General features: G+C 44.2%; 1 protein-coding gene across 2 annotated transcripts in view; it reads left to right on the top strand.

Moving 5' to 3' along the window:
• Nucleotides 1-22,902, top strand: part of CSMD1 (CUB and Sushi multiple domains 1) — a 1,871,666-nt gene that overhangs the window by 1,227,747 nt on the left and 621,017 nt on the right. For both annotated transcript variants that reach the window (XM_072763911.1, XM_072763912.1), the window contains exon 7: nt 6,773-6,850. In XM_072763911.1, coding sequence (XP_072620012.1) covers nt 6,773-6,850 — 78 coding nt within the window. The remainder of the gene's footprint in view (nt 1-6,772; nt 6,851-22,902) is intronic.

Here is a 22,902-nt window from a genome sequence, read left to right on the forward strand (position 1 = left end):
AGTTTTTTCTAAAAACTGGTTTAATACCGAAGATTAAGGGACTTGACGAAAGAATATTAATTCTATCAATTTATTTCATGAACGTGGTCAGAGCTCACTGATATGCCCAAAAGGTGTTTGGTGTTTGGTGTTACATACGATTTTAAGAAGTGAGACAAAGCTAATATCTGATGATCATAAAGAAATGAAACATATGAAATGTGGGAAGATTTTTTTTTCAAACCTATTCAGTGACTTCAATAAATCTGGTTAAAAAATTAAATATGTAATGACAAGGAAAAATGCTCAGAGCAGTCATAAAACCAGAATAAAAATGTGTTCACAGATTTACTTATATTCTGTGAATATCATATGCGTGTCTTTACCACTACCTCCCTGTTAACTTATGTATGCAATGCATACATATAGGGTTTGAAATAAATACATAAAAAGTGAAAACAGTGATCATATTTAGCTCTTTTTTTTTAAGTCACTTTGTTTTCTTTCTGATAATCTTCAGGTTTTCCCAAATTTCCTGCCATGTCCACATACTGTAACTCAGTCATCAATGAAGACATCCTGTAGGAAGGGAAAAGGGAGTCAATGTTGTGCGTGTGACTCAGTGCGTATCTTTTGTTTCGATATGATCGATAAGAACAGACGCTGAAGTTTAAGCTACTAACACACGAGTATATTAAAATATTTTTTCAGTAATTACTGAAAAAATCCCATTCTGATTCAAAAGTGGGATAAGAAGACCTGCCTACTAATCATCAAATATTTAAGTATTCCATTTAATGATGTAATAACAAACTGCTAATAAGAAGGAAACTTTGAAATGTCAAGTGCGGTACAGTCAGCGGTATAACTGATGAAGGAGGCAGCGCTGTCTCGTGGGAGGCGAGGAGGCTCGAGATTCAAATTTCAGCTCCAGTCGGGCCGTGTGACCGGGGACCAATTACTTGGCCTCCTTGTAACTTGATTTTTGCTGGGAAGGATTGTAATCACAGCCTACGTCTTAGGGCCTTGCCGTGGGTGCATGTACAGACCTTTGTATGGTGTCAAATGTGTAGTAATTTTAAAGATTATTACTGTTATAATACGTAAGAGGGATGATGTTTTAGTCCGTGACCTCAACCCTTCCGTTGGATATGTGGCCGAATCAAGTGCATGGAGAGTGTCAGTACAGGACGATAAACCAGGAAGCCTGGGAACAAGGAGTGAGTTGGGGAGGCAGCCCGGAGGAGGTGGCACCCGGGGTGGGGTGAGCACCCTGTGCAGGAAGAGCTAACGCTATGCCCCCTATTGGGGGGTGGTCTGTGAGCAGAGGACTGGCCACAAGGTGTAGGGACGGGGGAGGCATAGCTCACCTTGTTTGGGGCTGTTTTCAGATTCCAGAGAGGCTGGGGGTGTGCCCAGCGGTCCCCGCTTCCTGGCTCCTGGCCTCCTGGTCGCCGTACCTGGGGGAGCTGAGCTGGACGCAGAGGCTCCTCCTCCTGGTGCACCTGCCAGGATGCTGACCCCAGCCTATAACGTGACACCTGCGTCCTTCCTGTCCCTTCACCTCCTGACCCAGGCATTTTGGCCTGTCGCCGGGTCATAGGAGGAGTGAGTACAGGGCAACAGGTTGTCTTGAGAAAGAGCACACCCGCATCGCCTCCTATTGCTAGGACTATTCTACTGGAGTATTAGTTATTGCTGTGACCCCCTCTGTGCCCAATTGATGGATGACACTTTACCAGTGGTGTGCGGCGTGCGTGTGTAAGGTGAATCACAGATTAGATGGGGTGCTGTGCTCTCCATCGTTCCAGGCCTCCCCCGGGTCTTGGAGCTATTCCTGGGTGGGGGGGCTACTGGGTCTATATAACGGTTCCCTGGAGGGCTCCTCTCTCCCTGCTCCGCGGGAAAGACAGCGGGGGACAGTGGCCGCCACAGGGCAGGGAGTGCGGCCCGGGGGGGGCCGGGGGCTCAGTGTCTTCGCATGCTCTTTTCTTGCTGCTCCTTCCTTTGGTTTGGCTCATAAGGACAGGAAGCAAAGTGAAACAGCGGGATTGCGGGACAATGTGATTGATCAAGCAGCAAAGAAAACAAGATTATGCAAGAGGAGGGGAAATGACCACACCGTGTTTTCGGGAGCTGAGCTCCACCATGGAGATCTGGTTGTAGAGGGACAGACGACTCCGTCATCCGTGGCAAGGGCCGTACTTAGAGCACCTGCTCCGGGGGGTCCGTCGGTCCACGTGGACCGTGAGGCAATAATTAACCAACAATAGGAAATCGAGTCAATACTTAGATATTGAGTAATTCTTAGGTTGACTCTGGAGGCATGTTGCTTTGTAGGTCAAAAAATTTGTGAGCTGTGTTTAAAGTGATTTGAATTTTGAGCACTCGTTATAAACAACAATGAAATCTAATGAAGAAATGGTAAACAGTTCTGGGGGTGCTAGGTGATTAGATCCATTAACGAAGCAATTGAATATTTTGAAAGCATTTCTAAAAAAATATTAGGGTATAAATGTTCTTAGGGAGAAAATGAGCTTTATAACAAAAACACGCAAACTACTGGAATTCCTCAAGATAAATTACTTTCAAAATATTTATTTTTTCTTCAAAAATATTGACAAAACTCCAAGTTTAGTTTTGCACCCCAAAAGTAGAATAAAACAGAAAATGTTCCAAACAACTCGTGAGCCAAAAACAATTTTTCAGAAGAATGGTGTTTCTACCAATTCACGAACGAATTGATATAAAAAACAAAATTTGAAATAAATCATATGCACTAAGGGGACAATATAAAAAGACAACATAGACACAGAAGACTAGTAGCTTATGGGATATAATTGCTTACTCATCAAATTTAATAAAAAGCCATCGATTAAAACATTGCAAGGCGAACGGAACATTTCTGATAATAAGAAAATTCAGATAGTTTCATTTGTATATATGTTATATACTGAAGTGTTTCACACACTCACATATATTATATATACATTTATATTTAATTAATAAAATTAACAAAATTATGACAATCCCCTGAGTCATAATATGTGCAATATATGTGCAATAAACAATGTTTATATATTTTTTTGAGTTCTTCAGCTGTGTCAGTCGTTGGTGTGTATGCAGGAAATGATTCCTTCGGTGGCTTGTGAGATTTCTCAGTGGTTTCTGGTCCTGTATTTAGTAAATTAATTTTGCGTGAGACGATTTGGCATTGCTTCTCCTTGCTTGGGGTGACATGAGCTCTCCATTAGAGGCAAAGCGTTGTTTTAGACTTGGGTCCCAGAAGCTCTGGGGAATCAGTCGTAGAAGATGTCACTTGGCTTCCAACAGAGGTGTGGGGAGCATGAGGGCCTCCGCGACGCCCCCCTGCCGGGGACGGGGTGGGGACCTGGAAGGCGTCCAGGACCCGGTGTGATTAGGAGCCAGTCACGGACACACGGCGAAGGAGGTCCCCTTGGAAAGGACAAAGACAGCAGTTGGCATTAGGTAGGGACAGTGATGTGCATCCCTCATCCCATGGTCTCCTTAAACACGGTCACGAGAAACCACCGTCGCTTCACTGTGTGGCAGTTCCTCGAATCTCCGACCCACCTGAAGTGAGTTTCCACCTACCCCGCGAGGCTGCAGTGAACACAGAAAGAAGGCGTGAGCCGAGGAGGCACAGTAGCGGGCCCCTGCGGTTGCTGGTTTTCCATCCCTTCTCCCGCGATCCACAGCCCGAGGGCCTCACAGCGGGGCCTGGAGGGCCCTGTCGGCAGCCGCAGGATCTGAATTCCTGACAAACCCTCTAAGGCCAGAGCGGCAGTGAGTCGGGGGCCCTGACACCAGCATTCACGCCACCGCCTCTTCCCTCCAAAGAACAAACCAATGAAGAGGAGGTAAAAGAAAAGAAAGAATCGGAGGAGCGCACCGGGGTAGCAATGCGGGAAATATGGAGCTTGAGGCCCAGGTGGGCTCTGGAGGTCCGGAGCCTGCTCACCTGGGGTCCCCCCAGGAATCCTCACGGCCCTGAGTCAGAGGATGGGATTTATCATTCGCTCTGGGACCTGCCAACGAGCAGGCTGCACACTTCGTCCCTGGACACCTGGGGTGTTGGCGGCCTTGGTCCCGGGGGCCGTCTGTCGGGGATCCCCCAGCCCTCTGGCCCCCCTCGCCCTCAGCACCTACGACTTCCCTGCTGAGAGGCCCTGTCGGTCCAAAGCAGCTTCGCGGAACGGCCGCCCCCAGCACACACCGTGGGCTAGTCGGAAACACAGACCACAGGCCCTGGCGGGGTTGGCGTCACACAAGCACATCCACCTGCTCGCGAAGCCCGGAACCTACCAGACTCCCAGAGAGGCGCTGCGGGTCCAGGTGCCACCTGCGTCACCCGGAAAGCTCCTCTCTACTTCCCGGCATCCTCCGAGGGCACGGAGCCCGTCTGTCTTCTCTGTTTCGGGTGACACTGGCTCTAGTTTTAGGCTCCTTGCTCTCTCCCATTGACGTTCTGTCCGTCATTTATTGTTCGTGCATCTCTTCTCTCCTGAGCGACTTCAAGGCAAAGGTCTCCCAGCACGAGGAGGCAGCGGTCGTGATGGGTGACGCTCGGGAAGGCGTCACCCAATCAAGTCCAAACATCCCTCGGGAGAGCGCAACAGGCGAGGTCCCTGCGGCCAACGGTGCTGTGGTGACAGCAGGTGTGGACCTGGTTTCCCACCCCCAGAGACGGGGAGGCCCGAGGGCCAAGGAGGAGGGGCAGGGAGGAGAGGCACTCCTCAGGGGTCTCCGCGGGCGGCTGGACCATCGGGGCAGGATGCTCGGCCGGGTCGGTCAGGTCGGCACCCTTGGAAGGAGGAGGAAGGAGCAGTCCGGGAACTCCTGGCTGTCCTAAGCGGCTGTGGGATGTGCGGGGCACCCGGAGCTGAATCGCCCCTGGGGACTGGCCTGCCCTCGCCGGCCCCTGGCTGCCCACTCTAGGCCTCCTGCCCCAGCCCCCACCCAGGGGTGTCGCCGTGGCCAGCAGGGCAGGCTGCCCCCAAGGGTTCCATCGTCCTGGAGGCACTGGATGCACCTGTGGCTGGAGCCCCGACGGTGCTGGGTCCCCCCCCACCATGGGTGTCACAGGGCAGGCTGCCCCGAGGGTCCTGCGGTCCCGGCGATGCTGGCTGCACCTGCGGCACCTGTGGCTGGAGCCCGACAGCGCTGGGTCCCCCCCCCAGGACACCCTGCCCTGGATGTCAGCTCGCCCACTGTGTTAGGGTGCTCCCCAGACTCCCGAGCAGCCATATAGGACTTCTTATAAGAAAGTGGCTCCCACCATCCTGGACTGAGAAATCCCAAGATCTGCAGAGTGGCCAATGGCGCGACTCCAGGCCAGAGGCCTGTGGGATCAACACCCGGGAACCTCGAGGGCCGATGGCCTGGTTCCAGACCAAAGGCTGGCAAGATCCAGACCCAGGTGGAACCGATGCTCTGGTTTGAATCTTAAGGCAGGAAAAACAAAACAAAACAAAAGCAGTAAAAAACTAATATCCCAATATGAAGGCAGTCAGGCAGAAAGAATTCTTTTCTACTCAGGAGAATGTCTGCAATTTATTTTTTTCTATGTAGTCCTTCTGCTGATTAGGTATGGCCCACCCACTGTAGGGAGAGCAGTTGGCTTTGCTTCATGGATGTAAATGGTAATCTCGTTCAAAAAACACCCTCACGGAGACACCCAGTCTACTGCTTGACAAGTATCTGGACACTCAGTAGCCCACTGAGGTTGACACACAAAAAAAAATAACCGCCTCACCCACTTTCCACATAAGTTAGTAGACTCTTGAGTTCAGGAACTTATCCAGACCACAGAGCTACTGAGTTGTTAGCGAAGAATCAAACTCACTTCTGCACGCTTTCAGCTACTCTAGGTCCAGTCTCATTATAACTGTTTAAATATTAAATGCATTTAATATAAATACTATTAAAATGCAATTTTAATTTAAATAACAGTAATACAGTTTTAATATTTAAAACATAAATGTTTAAATTAAAACATTATTTTCTATTTTATTCCCATGAATGCTTCCCTTTTTTATTTTTTTTCCAGAAATGGCCAGAAAAGTGGAACTTCTTAAAATGTGTGATGCAGAATGTAGAAGTATGGAATTCAAATTTAAGCCTGAGAACTATGACTTTAGAAACCAATCTCCTATATATATGTGTGTGTACATTTTATGTATAAGGTCGTCTATGGGTAATAAGCATCTGAAAGGATCGGTGTTCTTTTACTTAACATTTTATGTGATATTTTATCCTCGGCCACAGAACATGCTTCCCCACGTTAGCTCCTCATCAATGCATATTTTCTAGACTTTGCATGATTTAATAGCTACATCAATAAATAAAGAAACTACTTTCATCTTTATCTAGAACTTTATCAGGAATGCAGTAACTTTAGAAGGCTCTACCGTCAGTCCACATCCGGTGAGACGACCATCCCCGAGCTCTTAGTAAAACCACCATGAGTTCTAGATTTGCCACTGCTAGTGGCGAATAGGTTCGGATGGAGAAGCTCAATGGTGTCACATATTATTTCTTACTTCTGACACTGCTGGTGCAAGATATGATCTTGCTGTTTGATGGCCTTGCATTAATTATTCATGAGCTCTTCTACTTCATCCACTTTGCATCATTAACGTCTTAGAATGTGCCCCACTTTCTAGGGGGTCGGTAGGCAAGCGGCCCTGGCTGGAAATGCGGAGGAGCAAGCACGATTTTATGGTAGCTCTTTGAGTTTTACCGACTAATGGCTTTATTTGGTTTCTTTCAGTGAAAAAGGCCATTGAGCTGAAGTCAAGAGGAGTCAAGATGCTGCCCAGCAAGGACAGTAGTCACAAAAACTCTGTCTGTAAGTCCTTTTTCTTTTTATATAAGGATTGCTTTGTCCATTGGGGACACAGAGACAACAGATGGGTTCTGGAGACGGAATCCTAGAAACCGTTTTTCTCCCTTCATGTCTCGCTACTTTTCTACTTCCAAAAGTATTTTCTGGAAGAAGGGATGTGCCTTGGCTTCACATTGTTGGGGAAGAATGTCATGAAGACATTCTCCTAAATGTATCTCAAATCCATCCTCCCGGGGATCCCTGGGTGGCGCAACGGTTTGGCGCCTGCCTTTGGCCCAGGGCGCGATCCTGGAGACCCGGGATTGAATCCCACATCGGGCTCCCGGTGCATGGAGCCTGCTTCTCCCTCTGCCTGTGTCTCTGCCTCTCTCTCTCTGTCTGTGACTATCATAAATAAAAATAAAAAAAAAATTAAAAAAAAAAAAAACAAATCCATCCTCCCCCTCGCCCTCCTTGGTCACCGCGAGCCTGGACCTTCCAATTTCCCTCGTAAATACATGTTCCACTGCCCGGTGCTTGGATCCCAGTTTCCCTCTCCAGTCCTAGGTACACCGCACACACCCAGGCTGCTGTCTGGAATATGCAGGTCTGCTCTTATCACTTACCTATGAAGGTGTTCTGAAGAATGGTCTGAAGAGTAACACAGCTTTAGGTCAATGCCTGACTCTTTCCGAAGAGGAAAAAAAATAAGATGGCCATGCCCGTACGGGTTCCATTTGGAACACGTCGCCCATGGTAGGCCCTCAGTCGCCAGCCGTACACATCTCCTGCCACCTGCTTCTCCTGTGTCTGCCCCTGCGAGCCTCTCGTTATTACTCAGCTGAAAAGGTCGCCTCGCTGTGTCTTGGATGATGTCACTGCGCCTCTCTGGCAGAAGTGCCCTCTCTCCTTTCGCTGAACGCAGGCAGAAACCCATGTGATGTTTAAAGCCTTCCCCTCTGGGGTCTTTCCTAACCCTCCAGGGCACAGTTAGCTGCTCCATGGTTTGTTGCCCTGCTGCTGCACTCTTACCTCTGTTACAGCATTTATTTTGTCACAGTTTCACTGTGGGTTTCCCTGCAGACCAGCAGGCTCCCTAGCGGTACCTAGGTGGGGTTCTTTCCAGTGCCGTCCCATGCGCCATGCTCTTTTTAAGACTTTCAAGCTGTTGGGTTGCCTTTTCTATTCATGACTGGTGACCTGTTTTACATGCTAACCTCTTGATGTTCCATATCCAGTATTTGGGATCTACACATTTTACCTCTTTTCCCACGGCCTAGCATTTAGTAGAAGTGGAAGGCTTGAGATGGATCTCTGGACCTCCCTCAGCTCAACCAACTCTATTTTTTATCTGCATTGATATATTGGGCTTCTGCATGAAGTTTTATCCATGACAAGTATTTTATAAAAGCAAATAAATACCACATTGTTTTTTTGTTTTGTTTTGTTTTGTTTTGTTTTGTTTTGTTTTGTTTTCATTCAGAGGCGGAGGGAGAGAGAGGCAGGGAGAGAGGCAGAGACACAGGCAGAGGGAGAAGCAAGCAGGCTCCATGCAAGGAGCCTGATGTGGGACTTGGTCCTGGGTCTCCAGGATCACACCCCAGGCTGTAGGCGGCACTAAACCGCTGCACCACCAGGGCTGCCCTAAAAGCAAATAAATAAACAACAATATGCATCCTTTAAAAATCCACTTTGAAAAAAAATAAATAAAAAAATAATAAAAAAATAAAATAAAAATCCACTTTGTAGATTGACCTACTGCTGCTTTCTCAATATCCCTATTCTACGACATCCTACTCATCACTTATGTAAATGTAACAATGATCCATTGACTATTTGGTGGCCCCGTTCCATGCGGCTGAAGTGGATAGAGAGGTAGATGCAGACTGCTACCAAGTGCTTGTGCAACGATGGTTGATTGGCTGTGTGATGCCGCTATTCCCTGGCACTTGATAATGGCAGAGAGGTAGACACAGCCCCCTAGGATGTAGGCATCAGGTACAGGGGGTGTCTTAGATCTTTCAGGCTACCATAACAGAGTACCCAAAATTGGATGGTTTAAATTTATTTCACATGGTTTCATGGCTGGAAAGTGTGAGATCAAGGGAGACTCAAGGTTGCTGGGGACTTGCTCCCTGGTTCATAGATGGCTGCCATCTCATCGTACCCTTATATGGTAGAGGAAGAGAGCATCTCTCCTTTCTCTTCTTAGAAGGGCACAGTTCCCATCATGTGGGCTCATGCTCATGATCTACTTACCTCCCAAAGGCCCACCTCCAAATACCATCACACCAGGAGTTAGGATTTCAATAAAACAATTTTGAGAGGATGAAAAGATTCAGTCCATCTGAGGGGTGGATTCTCTAAACTTTGACTACCTCAGGTCCTTAGGTACCCCCCCACACACACACACACACACACGAAGCAATCTGTAAATATTTTCTGTATGCCTTGTTTGATGATCATGGAGAAGATCAAATGTGAGGATCTATTCACATTCAACTGGACTGAAGGAAAGGATGGAATCCAAAAGAAGGCAGAAAACAACTGAGGGGCAGAGGAAAAAAAGGAAAGGTTTTGTCAATAAAGCTTTCATATTTGTTATTGTTAGTTTCCAATTTTGGATGTTCTATAGGGTGGGGCATGTGGCACTTATAATAATTTTGAAATTATTTCACACCTCACAGAAATGTCCCGCAGTGAGGTAGACCTGCTTGGCAGGTGAACCCCTCTACCAAATCCGTATTAGGCCCAGCGCTGACCCTAACTGCGAGAGCCAACTTAGGCAAAAGCTTTCTTTTTAAGCAGAAGGTCTCTTTGTAAGCTTTCTTTGTAAGCAGTCCTTATCTGCACATGAACTGACAGATGCTTGCTTACTGGTTTGGTGTGAGAAAACCTTCTGTCCTTCCCCCCAGTGATACTCAGCTTTTGGTTTCGGTCAGACATGAGCCTGAATCATTAGAAAACAAAGAGGATGAAGAAGCTGAAGGCCTTGTAAGGTCAGCAATGGAATAAGTGATAAAGTGTTATTTCCATGGACGGTGTGGCTGAGATTCTAAGTGGCATGTTTCCTAGGGAAATGGAGGTGGGTTTTGAGGATAGAGAGACAGGATTCGGTGGCTGTAAATGCATGGATGGTCGCCAAGTCCAGATTTGATCATTTATGACATTAAGGCAATAATGACTTTTGTCAAGTGGATAAAGCGAGGTGTTTGCAGATTGTCCATTCCAGGATATGGCGTATGATGGGCATTCAACAGACCAAACCCATCATGGTCTTCCCATCTAGACATGGGAAGAGAAGAATGTAAGTAGAAGCTCAGCCAGGAATTTAAATTTAGCACAGGGTCTTACTTCACAGAGGAGGAAGTAAGATCCAGACCACGGGACTTATTTCTGCAATCTTAGAGTAATAGTTTGGCCAATCCTCAGAGGTGAGCCTAGAACACAGAAAACTAGCATTCCTGCTTTATCCTAAGAGCTGGGTTCTCATGTAGATCACAGCCCCTGACGTTCTCAAAATTAAATCCAAGCATACAAGTATAAGTATCCCTTGTACAACTTGCACAGTTATCCTGACCTTGGTTCTTCCGTTTGAAAGTTTGGATAAATGACTAACAAAATATCCCTTAAATATGTTCAGCGCAGGGTTGATAGCTGTTGCTAGCTGTCGTCCCACCTCACCCTCCGGTGACCTGTGTTTTAGTGTTTTCCACTCTATTTTGACATGTTTTGATGTTGTTCATGTGTCTCTCTTCCTCATGAGACCTCCCATGGAGGAGGGAATGTGACAGTCATGACCAGGCGATTATCTTTTTCCTCCAGAACATTAGACGGTGTCTGTTGTGCTGTGCTCCCACAGCGCCCTATTAACAGAAGCCGAACATGCGCAGACACAATGCAGTGCACCCCTCATGGATCGAGGTCGTGTGCCGCCCATTGCTAGGTGCATGTGGGGGGCGGGGGAAGCAAGAATGTGAGGCCTCCTGTTGCCTCCTGCACAGTCCCCTCAACCTGGCTGTCCTCCCACGTGCAGAGGCCAAAGGTCACAACTCTTCCCAGGCAGACTGACCTAGATGACTCTTCCTCCTTAGTTGCCTCTTTGAGCGCTGATTGTTTACCCCTGTTGCTTCCAGACGAAGGACTGATAATCGCCCAGCTCTTGGTGACGGGGTCCTGGGTTACCGACCAGGCCTGGTGGCATCCCTGGATTTACTCTGATATAGGTAGCCCCTTGGTAAGTAGTCAGTCTTGCGTTGTAGTACTCCCCTCCAGGGTGGCTCTGGTTCCTGTTGGGACCCTGTGAAGAGGATAGAAACCGCCCGAGGTTCTGGTCAACCACAGAGGCCAAACCACCCAAAGACTCAGGTGTTTGGAAAGAAAGAAACAAACAAAAACACTAGACGAGGCAAGGAATCATGCATTCTGGCAATACTGATCCAAGGCTAGGCAAGCACCAGGAAGAGAGACAGAGGCTCTGGCTGTAGAAATGGAAGGATGGGACAGGCTTCCTCAAGGAACTCGCAGTTTAATGATGGAAGGATGATACCATTTTAGTCGCACTGAAAGGATGTCCAATGTGCCATGTTTTATAGCAAGAACAAGTAAGGATCTTGCAACTCGTACATGAAGGAGGTTTATACCAATCTGCAGTACCTGGTATGTAGATTAAAAACAGATAATCCATTGTTTCATTTGTAACATAAATAGTTCCCATATCTGGACACACAACACAGTCTGGATTCCAGAATCTTAGCACATCTCCGTCCGGGCCAGCGTGTATTTCCTTCCGGCGCCTGCCTTGATTATCCATTCGGTCCAAGATGAGCTCCATGAGAGCAGAGTTCTCCTCCAGACACCCCTTCTCAGCTGCCACCCTGCATAGGATTGTGGGTTGCACGTCCTCATCCTGGACGGCCCAAGCTAAGAAGCACTTAGCACATACTTGCTGAGTAATTAAAGGAAGGGAGGGGAAACATAGGAAAGGCTTACTTTCCCTACTGTGGAGCAAAAGGTTTACACACTCTCTCTTCTACTCTTCTCGATGGAATTGATGAATCTTTTGTGAATTTTGCTCTGGAATCACGATGTTGGCCACTTTATTCACCCAGCCCTGATTCCTGTTACCAATTAACCCTGAGTAATTCACATTAATCCTGTAAACTTAGTCACATAGGGTGGGTGAGGACGGCCCAGGCTGTGCAGCTATCTCAGCCTACCTATAATGAGGACAATTAATTTCCTACGGTCACTCTTTGAATGAAATGACGTAGAAGGTTTTTGGTTTTGTTGTTGTTGTTTATCAGGCTCATTCATTATAGATTGATACTGTTTTCAGAAAGTCTCCAAGATAGTGAAGGAATTAATGCTGCCTATTGCTCTACAGTTCTAATTATTTTAAGCTTTGAAAAGATTGCAACATAAATGGGCAGCATCACGCAACAGCAGTGCATCTGGCATCAGCTCAGTGAACAGCCCTCCCCGATCCTCCCCGGTCTCCCTGAGTGATGCCGGGCTCGCCTTTATTCTGAGCTTGGATCCTCTCAATCCCAAGGGATTATTAAACTGCCATTGCCTATTGTTAAATGACAGCAAACAGTAGACATAGTTTCTTCTCCCCCTTCTTTTTCTTGACCTTCTCCTCACCTGAATGCTGTTTGAGCAACCCCAAGTGCGAGAACCAGGAGGCTAGATAATCCGTTGGTTCCCTTCTAACTCCAGCCTCTAAAACTCTGTAGGGAGGATGATCAAGGAGAACCTTGGTTGTTATTTTGCAGCTAGAGATTGTTTTCCCCATGTAAAGTGAAAGACAAATGACTTTACAAATTCAATATCGATGTGTTGTAAGTCGCTCGGATGAATTGATGGCACATGCTGTGTATTGACCTCTGCAGTCACAACAGCTACCCCCCAGGATGGTAGGGCCTTTGATGCATAATCATTATTTAATGTAAAGGAGAATAAAACATTGTGGAAAAATGGAACAATATCTTGCATTGTCTTATAAGCCCTTGGGTAAAAATAACACTAGAACATTATAAAATAAATGACCCAAGAATTCTTCTACATTTGACTATAAACCATTGTTTTTTCAATGTCTTTGTTTCTACATACAATTTTTTTTCTACCTTGAGAAAAAAATACCTGGAGCAAAATAGCCCAAGTTGCCAAATAGTCCCATTAATGAAAAACATTTGACCAACTATTGTCTTCTGTGATGACACTAAGTAGCTGCATCCTTCTCTGGCTTCTCTTTTGTCTCATAAATACTTATTTGGAAGGGCAAACGTTAAGACTTTTGTAGCTCTGTTTTTAGAATGACGCTGCAAAATGAAGTCCTAACTACTTTATACAGCAAAAGGTGCCACCACAACCATATAACGTCTGAGTTACCTTGTTAACAAGCTGTGACTGCTTACTCCACTTTCTAAAGTACACTCTTATCAACGGTTTTCCATTTATATGCCTGGGGTCATAGTGCATTTATCCACTTATCAGTTTAACTGCTACTTTCATAGACTTCTTTTGTCTTAAGTTTGGAAAAATTTAAGAACACCTGGGATATGCTAGGGTGTAAAATTCTCTTTTTGCTTATATTCCGATGAGCTCAAAAAACAAGGATTGATCTTATGTCTTGCATAGCTTCTTGCCTTCTTCTCAGACTTTAAGGTCAGAAAGGTTATCACAAAGTCCCAAGAAGAGACTCTCATATCAGCCCTTCTTCTGTAAAGAGTGACTAGTGGAAGCTAAGCGGGGGAAAAAAAAACAGTAACCGATAATTCTCATTAGTGAGGTTAAAACAAGAGATAAAGACAAGGCAAGCCATCCCATTTACTGCCATCACTGGGAAGCAGTTGCTATATGATCCACTTCTAGAAGGGAATGAGACGTGCTCGCTTTATTATCCTGGACTTCTCTCTAGATTCCATACTCTGACATCCACCTGCCCACCCAAACTTTTCATGCCCACATGTAGCAGGCATCTCCCCCTCTTACCAGATCTCCCAGGCCCTAGAGCCTGCAGCCAGCCCTCCCTCCCGCCGCCAGCAAGCCCGCTCTCTCCCCACACACCTCAGGGCCAACCATTTCTCTTGACTTCCCAACCGCCATCGTTGGTTTCTGCATGCACCTCATCGGGCTGTCCCACCTGCCGCTTCCCCGTGGTGACCTCCACTCCACCCCCAGAGTCACCCAGGAGAAAGAGCAACCACTTCCAGTCATTCTGCTCTCAACCTTCCCCAGGTTTCCATCACATCCCCAGAGAACCCAGGGTCCCTAGGAAGGCCCACAGGACCTCCTTACCTCTGTTCTATCCCTTCTCCCTCTTGCCCGAATCCACGAGTTGGGAAGAGTTTCCTAAAGACCTCAGACACTCTTCCACCCCTCTGTGCCCTCTGTCTGTTTTCTCAGATGTCCTCAAAGGGGTCTCATCCCTCTCTTCAGGTTATTTCTCCAAGTTTACCTTCTTTGAAAGACTTTTCACTGGCCATGCTCACATCCACACACCTTGGCCACTCACCACTTTATCCCCGAGTTCCTTGCTCTGAGTTTCTTTGTACCACATAGAACATGTTGTACCCATCCCGTATACATACCTATGGTGTGTGAGCATATTTAGTGTGTACACTTGTGTGGATACGTGTGTGTGTGTGCTTATTTATTTCCTGTCCCTCCACTCCCCCTCCTACAGTACAAACTCCTTAGGACAGAGCTTTGTTCTGCTTTCCTCCCTCATATCTACCAAGTCCCTGACAGAGCCAAGGGCACACAACAGTAGCTCAAAATATTTGTCTAGGAACAATCTAGTTTCTTCTTAGGTGGTAGCCCAGAGCAGTGTGGCAAAGCGATGCTCACACTTTTCTTCAATCACATCTTTGCATTTCCCGTCTTATTCACGCATTCGTTCATCACACTTTGAAGAAAGACCGGTAGCTTAGAGCTGTTCAGAATATGTTCCTCCCCTAGAGGAAACTGTAGCCTCCTGGTACTTCTGGTTATGTGAATATTTACCAGACAGAGATTGTTGTAATAAACATAGCAACATCTACTGAGCATTGAGTAAAGACAGAAATCTATTATCTTTCCAAATAGGAGATCGACCCATAAGAAGTAAGAATCTATATAGAATGGAAAAAAGAAAGAATCTACAGGAAGACACGATGTAGAACAATATTAAGTTAGGCACGTGCTGTGCCAGCCAAGTCACCAGCTCCTCTAAATTTGACCTCTTTACTGGCCTGGTCACTTGCATGTCTCCTCCACAGACACTGCCTTGGCATTGATCAAAAGAAGACTATGCTTACCATAAAAATAATATGCATTATATGAAAAAGACACAAAAAAAATTGAACAACACATTAATTCAAATAAAATTCTGTAGTCTTAGAACACGATACCCACTTCATATGAGAAAACATTAAAACTCTAAGGGATATATATTTTTTTAGAAACAGATAATTTTCTGTTATGAGTTGCTGAGAGTTGGTAGGGAGATCTGGTGGTGGGTCTAGAGGTCTAGGTGCCGTGCTCTGGGAGGTCTGCACACCGTGGCCCACTGCTTCCCTCCTCCCCGTGCGGCATGAGTCCGCCTGTCACTGAGCTGCTGAGCGGGACATGCTGGCCTTCGGAGGGGTCGCTAGAAGAATGAGGGGCAGGCCGGACAGCTGTTCTCCAGCGTGCTCGCCCGGGGGCAGAGCGGGAGGTGGGCTGCGGAGGGAGGGGTGAGCTGATGAATAACGCTGAGCGGCCCGCTTAATACGACCTCCAAGACAAGGCTACCCGGGGAACAGAATCATCCCTCATCCCTTAATCCTACCAGCTGCACATGATGCTGTGTGCTTCCCACCTCTGAGACTTCATCCTGGAAATAATTTTCATCAGGCGTGATTTCCCAGGTACCTGCATATGCTGCGGTTCTGTTAATCCCCACGGGAATCATCTTCAAAAATTAACACACTATTTGCTTCGCCCATTCCCCCCCAAAAAACATGTTTCGTTTCATAATATTATTGTTATAGTCACTATGCTTGTTAAATTGCCAGCAGTGCCACTCATCATCAGGTTTTTTTAGGGGACCTTCTTGCTATATTATTAATGGGTGATTTATTTGAATGGTAGTAGACTACAGTGATTTGTAACAGTGCTTCAGAAAAAGCCATGCCTGCTATTCTCTGAGCTGGATTTCTGGCACTGAGTGCTCTAGATCTTGCTTCGAAGCAGATTTTGACAGTAGGAAAAATAATAGCCCCATTAACCTCTAACAGTTGTATAAAGGTTTAATAAAACACAAGGGATAATTGCCCCAATCTACTTTGTTCTATCATAAAATGCAATAATACGGAGTTTTGCGATTGTAAAAGACCCTTGTTTTCTTAACAAAGATCCATCCCCATATAGCATGAATATACTAGATTGCATAAATTGCTTCATAAATCAGGTAAGTAAATTATGCTTGCAGTTTCTAAATAGGCCTTTGTCACTGCAGGAGCTAAAATATCTTTTAAAATGCGATGGAAAGTCTTGCTGCAAAGGGAAGTGCTGTCTGGATGCATGGGGAAGAATAGCGCCACTGGTAACTAGAAGCAGAAGGAGGTGGTTCATCAATTATTTAACACGCTATTTACATATATAATTTCTTAAGTAACCAGGAAAAAAAAGGATCTATTAAAATATGTAAAACAAGATATAGCTTGATTGGATTATAGACGGTTAAATTGTACTGTAACCCTAGTAGGAAGTCAAATGCTTTTTAAATAGTTTCAGCGTACAATTATGGAGCGTGATTGATCAACTAAAGGGAAAAACTCGCTTTGCAGGAGGATAGAGAATATATTCTTTTATTTCAAAGGGTGAGCGGGAAACAGCCTACAGATTATGGCACATCTGAAAGAGCAGGGTTAGGTTTGGCATTTCCATCAGCTACTTTTTTAGAAGCCCAACATGTCACATGAGCTTTCATCAAATTTTATAAAAGAACTTAATCTACCCAAATAACTGGATTTAAAAAAACACCACCACCAAAACTCTGAAGCTCTGGAGGATTATGGGATTATTGGTGTTTGGGTGTGAGTAGAGTTAAAAAAATTGCAGTAGCATTAGAAGGAATCACCACATTGTTATAATTACATCACCTTATAGGATCGAATGTTTGCTAATGAGTAGCTTCAGTCAGAGACTCCAAAGATTAAACTAATTAATCATGGTATCTCCTTTATGAATTCAGGGAAAGCCCACCATTTTATACCCAAGGAAACTGAATCTGAGTTAAATTATTTAGCCTCACAGTAAAGACAAAGACACTGGAGCTAAAACTCAAGTACTCAGAGCATCAAGGGGTTTCAGAGAGAAGGTACCCACCCCTTAAGCGTTGTCATTTTATTCAAATAATATTATAAAGGTGCAGGAGTGAAAACTGAAAATAGTTTCGGGTTAAGTCTTTTGATTTGAGTGCTTATAAAATTACAAGGTCATAACATTATAATTGATTTCCAGTTTTCTGGAAGAAATCGGTTTGCTCCGACTTGATGACTCTGCCTCACTGAAGGAGAAATTTAGATAAATGAACTGATGTTGACCAAATGGTGTTTAGGCCGATAATGTACGTTGATTTTTAGGACAGGATTAGTGTGCTCAGTAACATGGGCAAGGTAAGAAGAGGCATAGGGACCACGTGTGTCTAGATTAAGGGAGAAACACCCACCTCCCGGCAGGTGTCCAGTGAAAGCCTGTGGAGGAGACCCTGGTGTGGCTCGTGAACTCATGTCCTACCTGAGCCACAGGTGACCCTCCGAAGACTAGAACACTTGACATATGCCCCACACGGTGTCTTTCTAACATTTTACTCATTGCCAATCTCTCTTCTTAACTATCTGTCTGGAAATGATCATAGACTCTCAGGAACTTGAAGTCTACGAGGAGGTCTCAGACCTTCACCGTTGTCCTGAGGGCTCACACTTCCCTATCTGTGGCATCATATCACAGCGGGTAAATTGACTTTAGATCAATCCATATAGCTTACTCCATTTCATCAATGTTGTGTGCACCGGTGTGTGTGTGTGTGTGCATGTGTATGTGCAGCTCGGCGTCACCGTGTCACGTGTGTGGGTTCCTGTAAGCACCATCACGCTCAGCGCAGAGCTGCTCCCTCCCCACAAGGCCCCCTGGTGCCACCCCTTGGCCACGACTCCTCTGTCCTCCATCTCTCCGTTTGCTGCTTCAAGAATATCATAGAAGTGGACCATCCAAGCACCCAGTCTGTGACCAGCCTTTCCTCAGCACAGCTCGCTTGCCATCCTTCCAAGTGGTTGTGCGTCAAGGCTGTTCCTTCTCCGTGCTGTGCAGTGTTCCACGGCTGAACTACCAGTTAATCCAACCTCGGTCCTGTTGAAAGGTACTGGGTTTGTTTCCAGGATGGGGCTATTAAAAATAAAACCGCTGTGACATCATATGATGAATGGCTTCTGCGGGAACACGGGTTTTTCTGCTTCTTGGATAAACGTCAAGAGGTGTAATTGCTGGGTCACGTGATATTCGCATGTCCAGTTTTCTAAGAATCTGTCAGACCTATTTCCGGAGTATCCGTATCATTTTTCACCCTCACAAGCAATGCGTGTGTGATCCGGTTTCCCAGCATCCTCACCAGCACTTGATGTTATGACTTAAAAATATATATATATTCATTCTGATAAGTAGGTAGTGATATCTCATTATGGTCTCAATTTGCATTTCTTTAATGGCTAATGAGGTTGAACATCGTTCCATGTGCTCATTTGCCATCTGTACATCTCCAGCGAAATGCTTGTTCACATATTTTGCCCACTTTCTATTTGGATTGTTTTTATTTGTTTGTTTTTCCTGTTGAATTTTGAGGGTTTGTTATATATTCTAGATCCTCATCCTTTGTTAAAATTGCAGTTTGCAAATATTTTATCCCCATCTGGGGACCACCTTTTCATCCTTTTCAAAGGCTCTTTCCCATAATCTCTCTCTCTCTCTGTCTTTTTAGCTGATAGATTTCTATCAATCATTCAATCAATAAATAGATTCTAGTTTCTACAATCACACATGGCACAGACAGGAAGAGCTGGCTGGTGGCTGCCCTAAATAGGGAAGGTGTGAGGCCCCATCCCAGAACCCCATGACCTGCTTGGATCCTGCAGGCTGTTTTGCGAGACCAGACCCCACAGTTTGAATGGCCTATACACAGCAGGCAAAGAAACTGATAAAATGTTCTCATTCATGATCCCACGACTCATTAGATATTTTCACGGGGATTCAAATGAGCTATAATAATAATGAAATGAGGGGATTTAGATTATGGAAATAAACCTTAATTCAAATAATAAAGAGTAAAATAGATATATTTTACAAATTCTTATTGATTTGTTTTCCAAAATTCCATATCTTTTATTTCTAGTTTCACCATGTATTCCTAAGTTTGAAATGGACAATTGTTTCCCTTCCTTATTCTTTTGGCTGCAAGTTGGAATGGCCTTAACATAAATCATCAAAGAAATATAACATGAAAAAATGTGATGATATTTTAACTTCAAATGTGTTCACCCTTTTTTAATGAATGTGTCCAAATTAAATATCACATTAATCAGATTAAATTGGAAAATTTAATCACAGCAAATGATTATATTTATCTGATATCATACTTATTTGATCATATTCCTTGAGTTCAATGCATTTACATTATTTTTATTAAGATGCAGCAAATGGAGAGATGTGCTAAGTGGAAGTTTATGCCAGAGGAGAAAATAAGTTGTGTTTTAAGATATGTATGTGAAAATACATGACAAATCAAGGAGAGAAGCTAAGATTAACGAATTGGGTAATTAGAAAAGTGCTTTGCAGACAGAAAGCTGCATATTTTGCAAGCACTGTAGGCTGCAATTATTATTAGAATATTTGCAGGGATTTCAATTTTCTTATTTAAATAACCTATTTTATAGTTTGATCTGTCAATCTCAAAGGCATACAAAATAGTATAAACCATGTGACATCCAAGCGAGATACTTCCACTATGTAAAATTCAAGTTTGGTAATTAACATGTAAGAAAGTTACATGCACTCCCTCCACCAGGAAAATCTTTGCAGCTTTTTTGTGCAAATGCATGCATAATAAGGATTTCACAAGTCTCTAGGTTTCTGACATTGGGAACAAGGGAAAAATGATCCCGTAGAGTTATGTGTGCTTTCCAGAAGGGCTGATTCACCTGTTATCCTGAAAAAGATAGAGAAGAAGTAGAAGAACACCAAATGCATCAGGTAACTGTATCATGTAATGAATACAGTGGTGATTTCTGCAAAATGAAAGAAGGGTCCTATTATAAATTGAAGAAGTATTTGCTGATTGATCTATAATCTGCATCCAATTGGTCAAGTCTGAGTTAGCTAAGAAGAGTGCTCAGCCGTAATCTATCCTGCCCACCAACCAAAGTGCCATTTTACTAAGCTTCACTCACAGTTTTCTAGAATCCATATAAAAATTATTTGCGATGGATTTCGATCCAACTTTAGTTTTTCTTTAAAAAAATAACTTTTTATTTATTTATTCATGAGAGACACAGAGAGAGAAAGAGGGGCAGAGACACAACACAGGCAGAGGGAGAAGCAGGCTCCACTCAGGGAGCCCAATGCAGGGCTCGATCTCAGGACCCCGGGGTCATGCCCTGAGCCAAAGGCAGGAGCCAAACCGCTGAGCCACCCAGGGATCCCCTAGTTTTTCATTATATTCTCTTTATATCACAATAGCTTGCTTAAACTTGCTTTAGTTGAGTGAATAGCTTCATTTCTGGTTTTCATTCCTTTTAAAAATGAAAGGAACAAACTAAAATCACTTTTGTGGATATTCTTGTAAAATATATGAACCTTTTCCTCCAGGATTATCATCCTTCAAAATTATGTGTATGTATATATATAAATATATATATATATATACATACACATAATATATGTAAATATATGTATATATACATATATTTATGTACATATGTATATATGTATGTATAAATATATATATATTTAAATCTGGTAGAAAACAAATGGACAATATCTTACTCATGTTCTCTTGTATCTGCGATAAACTCTAATTATCAGAATATAAAGCCAGACCGGTGTTTCTCATGGTTTGTATATTAATACTCACCCTATTAAAAGGCTTAGGTGCAATGTACCTTGTTAAAATGAGGCTAAGTGTACCAGACAATTTGAGCAGTTCCTTTATTTCTTGCGACTCAGCATTCGTTATCAGGCATTAAGTGCTTTTGATGAAGGACACTACTTGCTAATCCTGCGTGAACGGTACTCTAATTTCATAATTTTAATTGAATTGAGCTCTTTGTACTTCCAAGTGTTCAAAGTTGTGTTGCATCTCCGAGATAACTCTTTGCTGGCCGTGTCCTGGAGGCCCTCCTGCTTCTGCGGTGCCCTTGCCCCGCACCTGGGCAGCACCCACGTGCACAAGGCCACCTGCCCTCGCTCTTGTGGGTTCACCTGTTGTGAGTAACCCTTTTGTCCCGCCCCCTCTGTCCCCAAGCTTCTCTATCTCTTCCTCGGGTGAGTTCTAAATCATCCTTTAAAGCTGAAGTGAAGGAGCCTTCCCTGCCTTCCTGGACACACCCCAAGACGCCTGGAGGTCACGGAAGGCTCAGAGTCCACACGTTCCCCGCAGAGGGAATGGAGCAAGGCATGGAGTTGTTTGATTGTTGTCATTTTCTTACTTTACGGATGGGTTGGGAATGGTTATATTAATCACATTTTGACCAAAATGGTCTTTAAAATGCAGCAAATGAAACGAGCCTATGGTTCATGATCCTACATAATCATCAGAGAGAGGGAGCACTTTTCAACCTGGAAATATTTCATTAATTAACACTAACCTATTTATTATAGATCATTTTAGATATACACAAAAGTGGAGAACGTTGTGCAAAAAACCTCCTATGTTCTCCAGTTCATCTTTTGTTTTCATCCACTCACCCACTCACAATTTTTCCCCTAAGGTACCTTACAGCACATACCAGACATCACACTGTTTTATTTGGAAATACATAATGTCTAGAAGTATTTATCTTGCATGTAGGGCCTGATACACCTTTTACACAAAGCATGACTGTAGTACACATTAGAAACACCCAACACAATTAAATTTGTTAATTCCCTTAATATGTAGTTGTCCAGAGTTGTCCCCAAATATCTTTAATGGATGGTTAGTAGAAGTCAGGATCCCAAATGTCTACACTCTGCATTTGAGGGATGTGTATCTCCAGCTTAGGTATTTTAATCTCTTTTCTTTTCCCACATCTGTGCTTCTTTTTCTTAGTTTTTTCAGCTGTCCTTCACTCAGAGAGCGTGTTTCACGTGGTTGATATTTTCAGCATCAAAATGCTTATGCCCCTAGCCTTCCGTTTGCTTGTTTTGTGACCGCATCTTTCCATTTTGGGGCTAACAAGGGGTTTTAGAAAAACATGAATGAGAATCTCTTTCATATTATATTTTTAAAACTCAGTTTGGGAGCGCCTTCAAGTTCAGTGATGCAATTCAGAAGGGAACTAATTGAAGTCAATGAACGGTATTAATAAAGATTTCTCTTAGGAGCTGACACTTGTCTGATATTGGTAATCCTCCATTGCTTTCTCTATTTGGCCAGCACTCTCTTTTATTTTTATTTGATTTTGTTTTCCTTGGTGCTCATTTTTTTAAATATAATTTTATAATCAACAATTATTTTAGAAAAGTTGTTAGGTCACAGAAAAACTGTGTGGAAAGTACAGAGCGTTTGTGTGTATCACCTGTCACCCCATACCCCACCCCCAAATACGCCCACCATCACCAACCCTCACCAGAGGGCTTGATAGTTTTGTCATGACTTACAAACCAGCCTTATGAACCCATGTCCACAGTTTACAGCACGATGTCTTTTTGGAGTTGTGCATTCGAATGATGCATAATGTCAAGTATCCACCATTACAGTTTCAAACAGAATAGTTTCATTGCCCTAAAAATTCCCCATGCTCTACTTATTCATTGCTCCTCTCCCCAACAACCCTGAAAAACACTGGTCCTTCTAC

The sequence above is a fragment of the Vulpes vulpes genome, chromosome 7 (assembly GCF_048418805.1).
Source record: "Vulpes vulpes isolate BD-2025 chromosome 7, VulVul3, whole genome shotgun sequence".
NCBI classification, from domain to species: Eukaryota; Metazoa; Chordata; class Mammalia; order Carnivora; family Canidae; genus Vulpes; species Vulpes vulpes.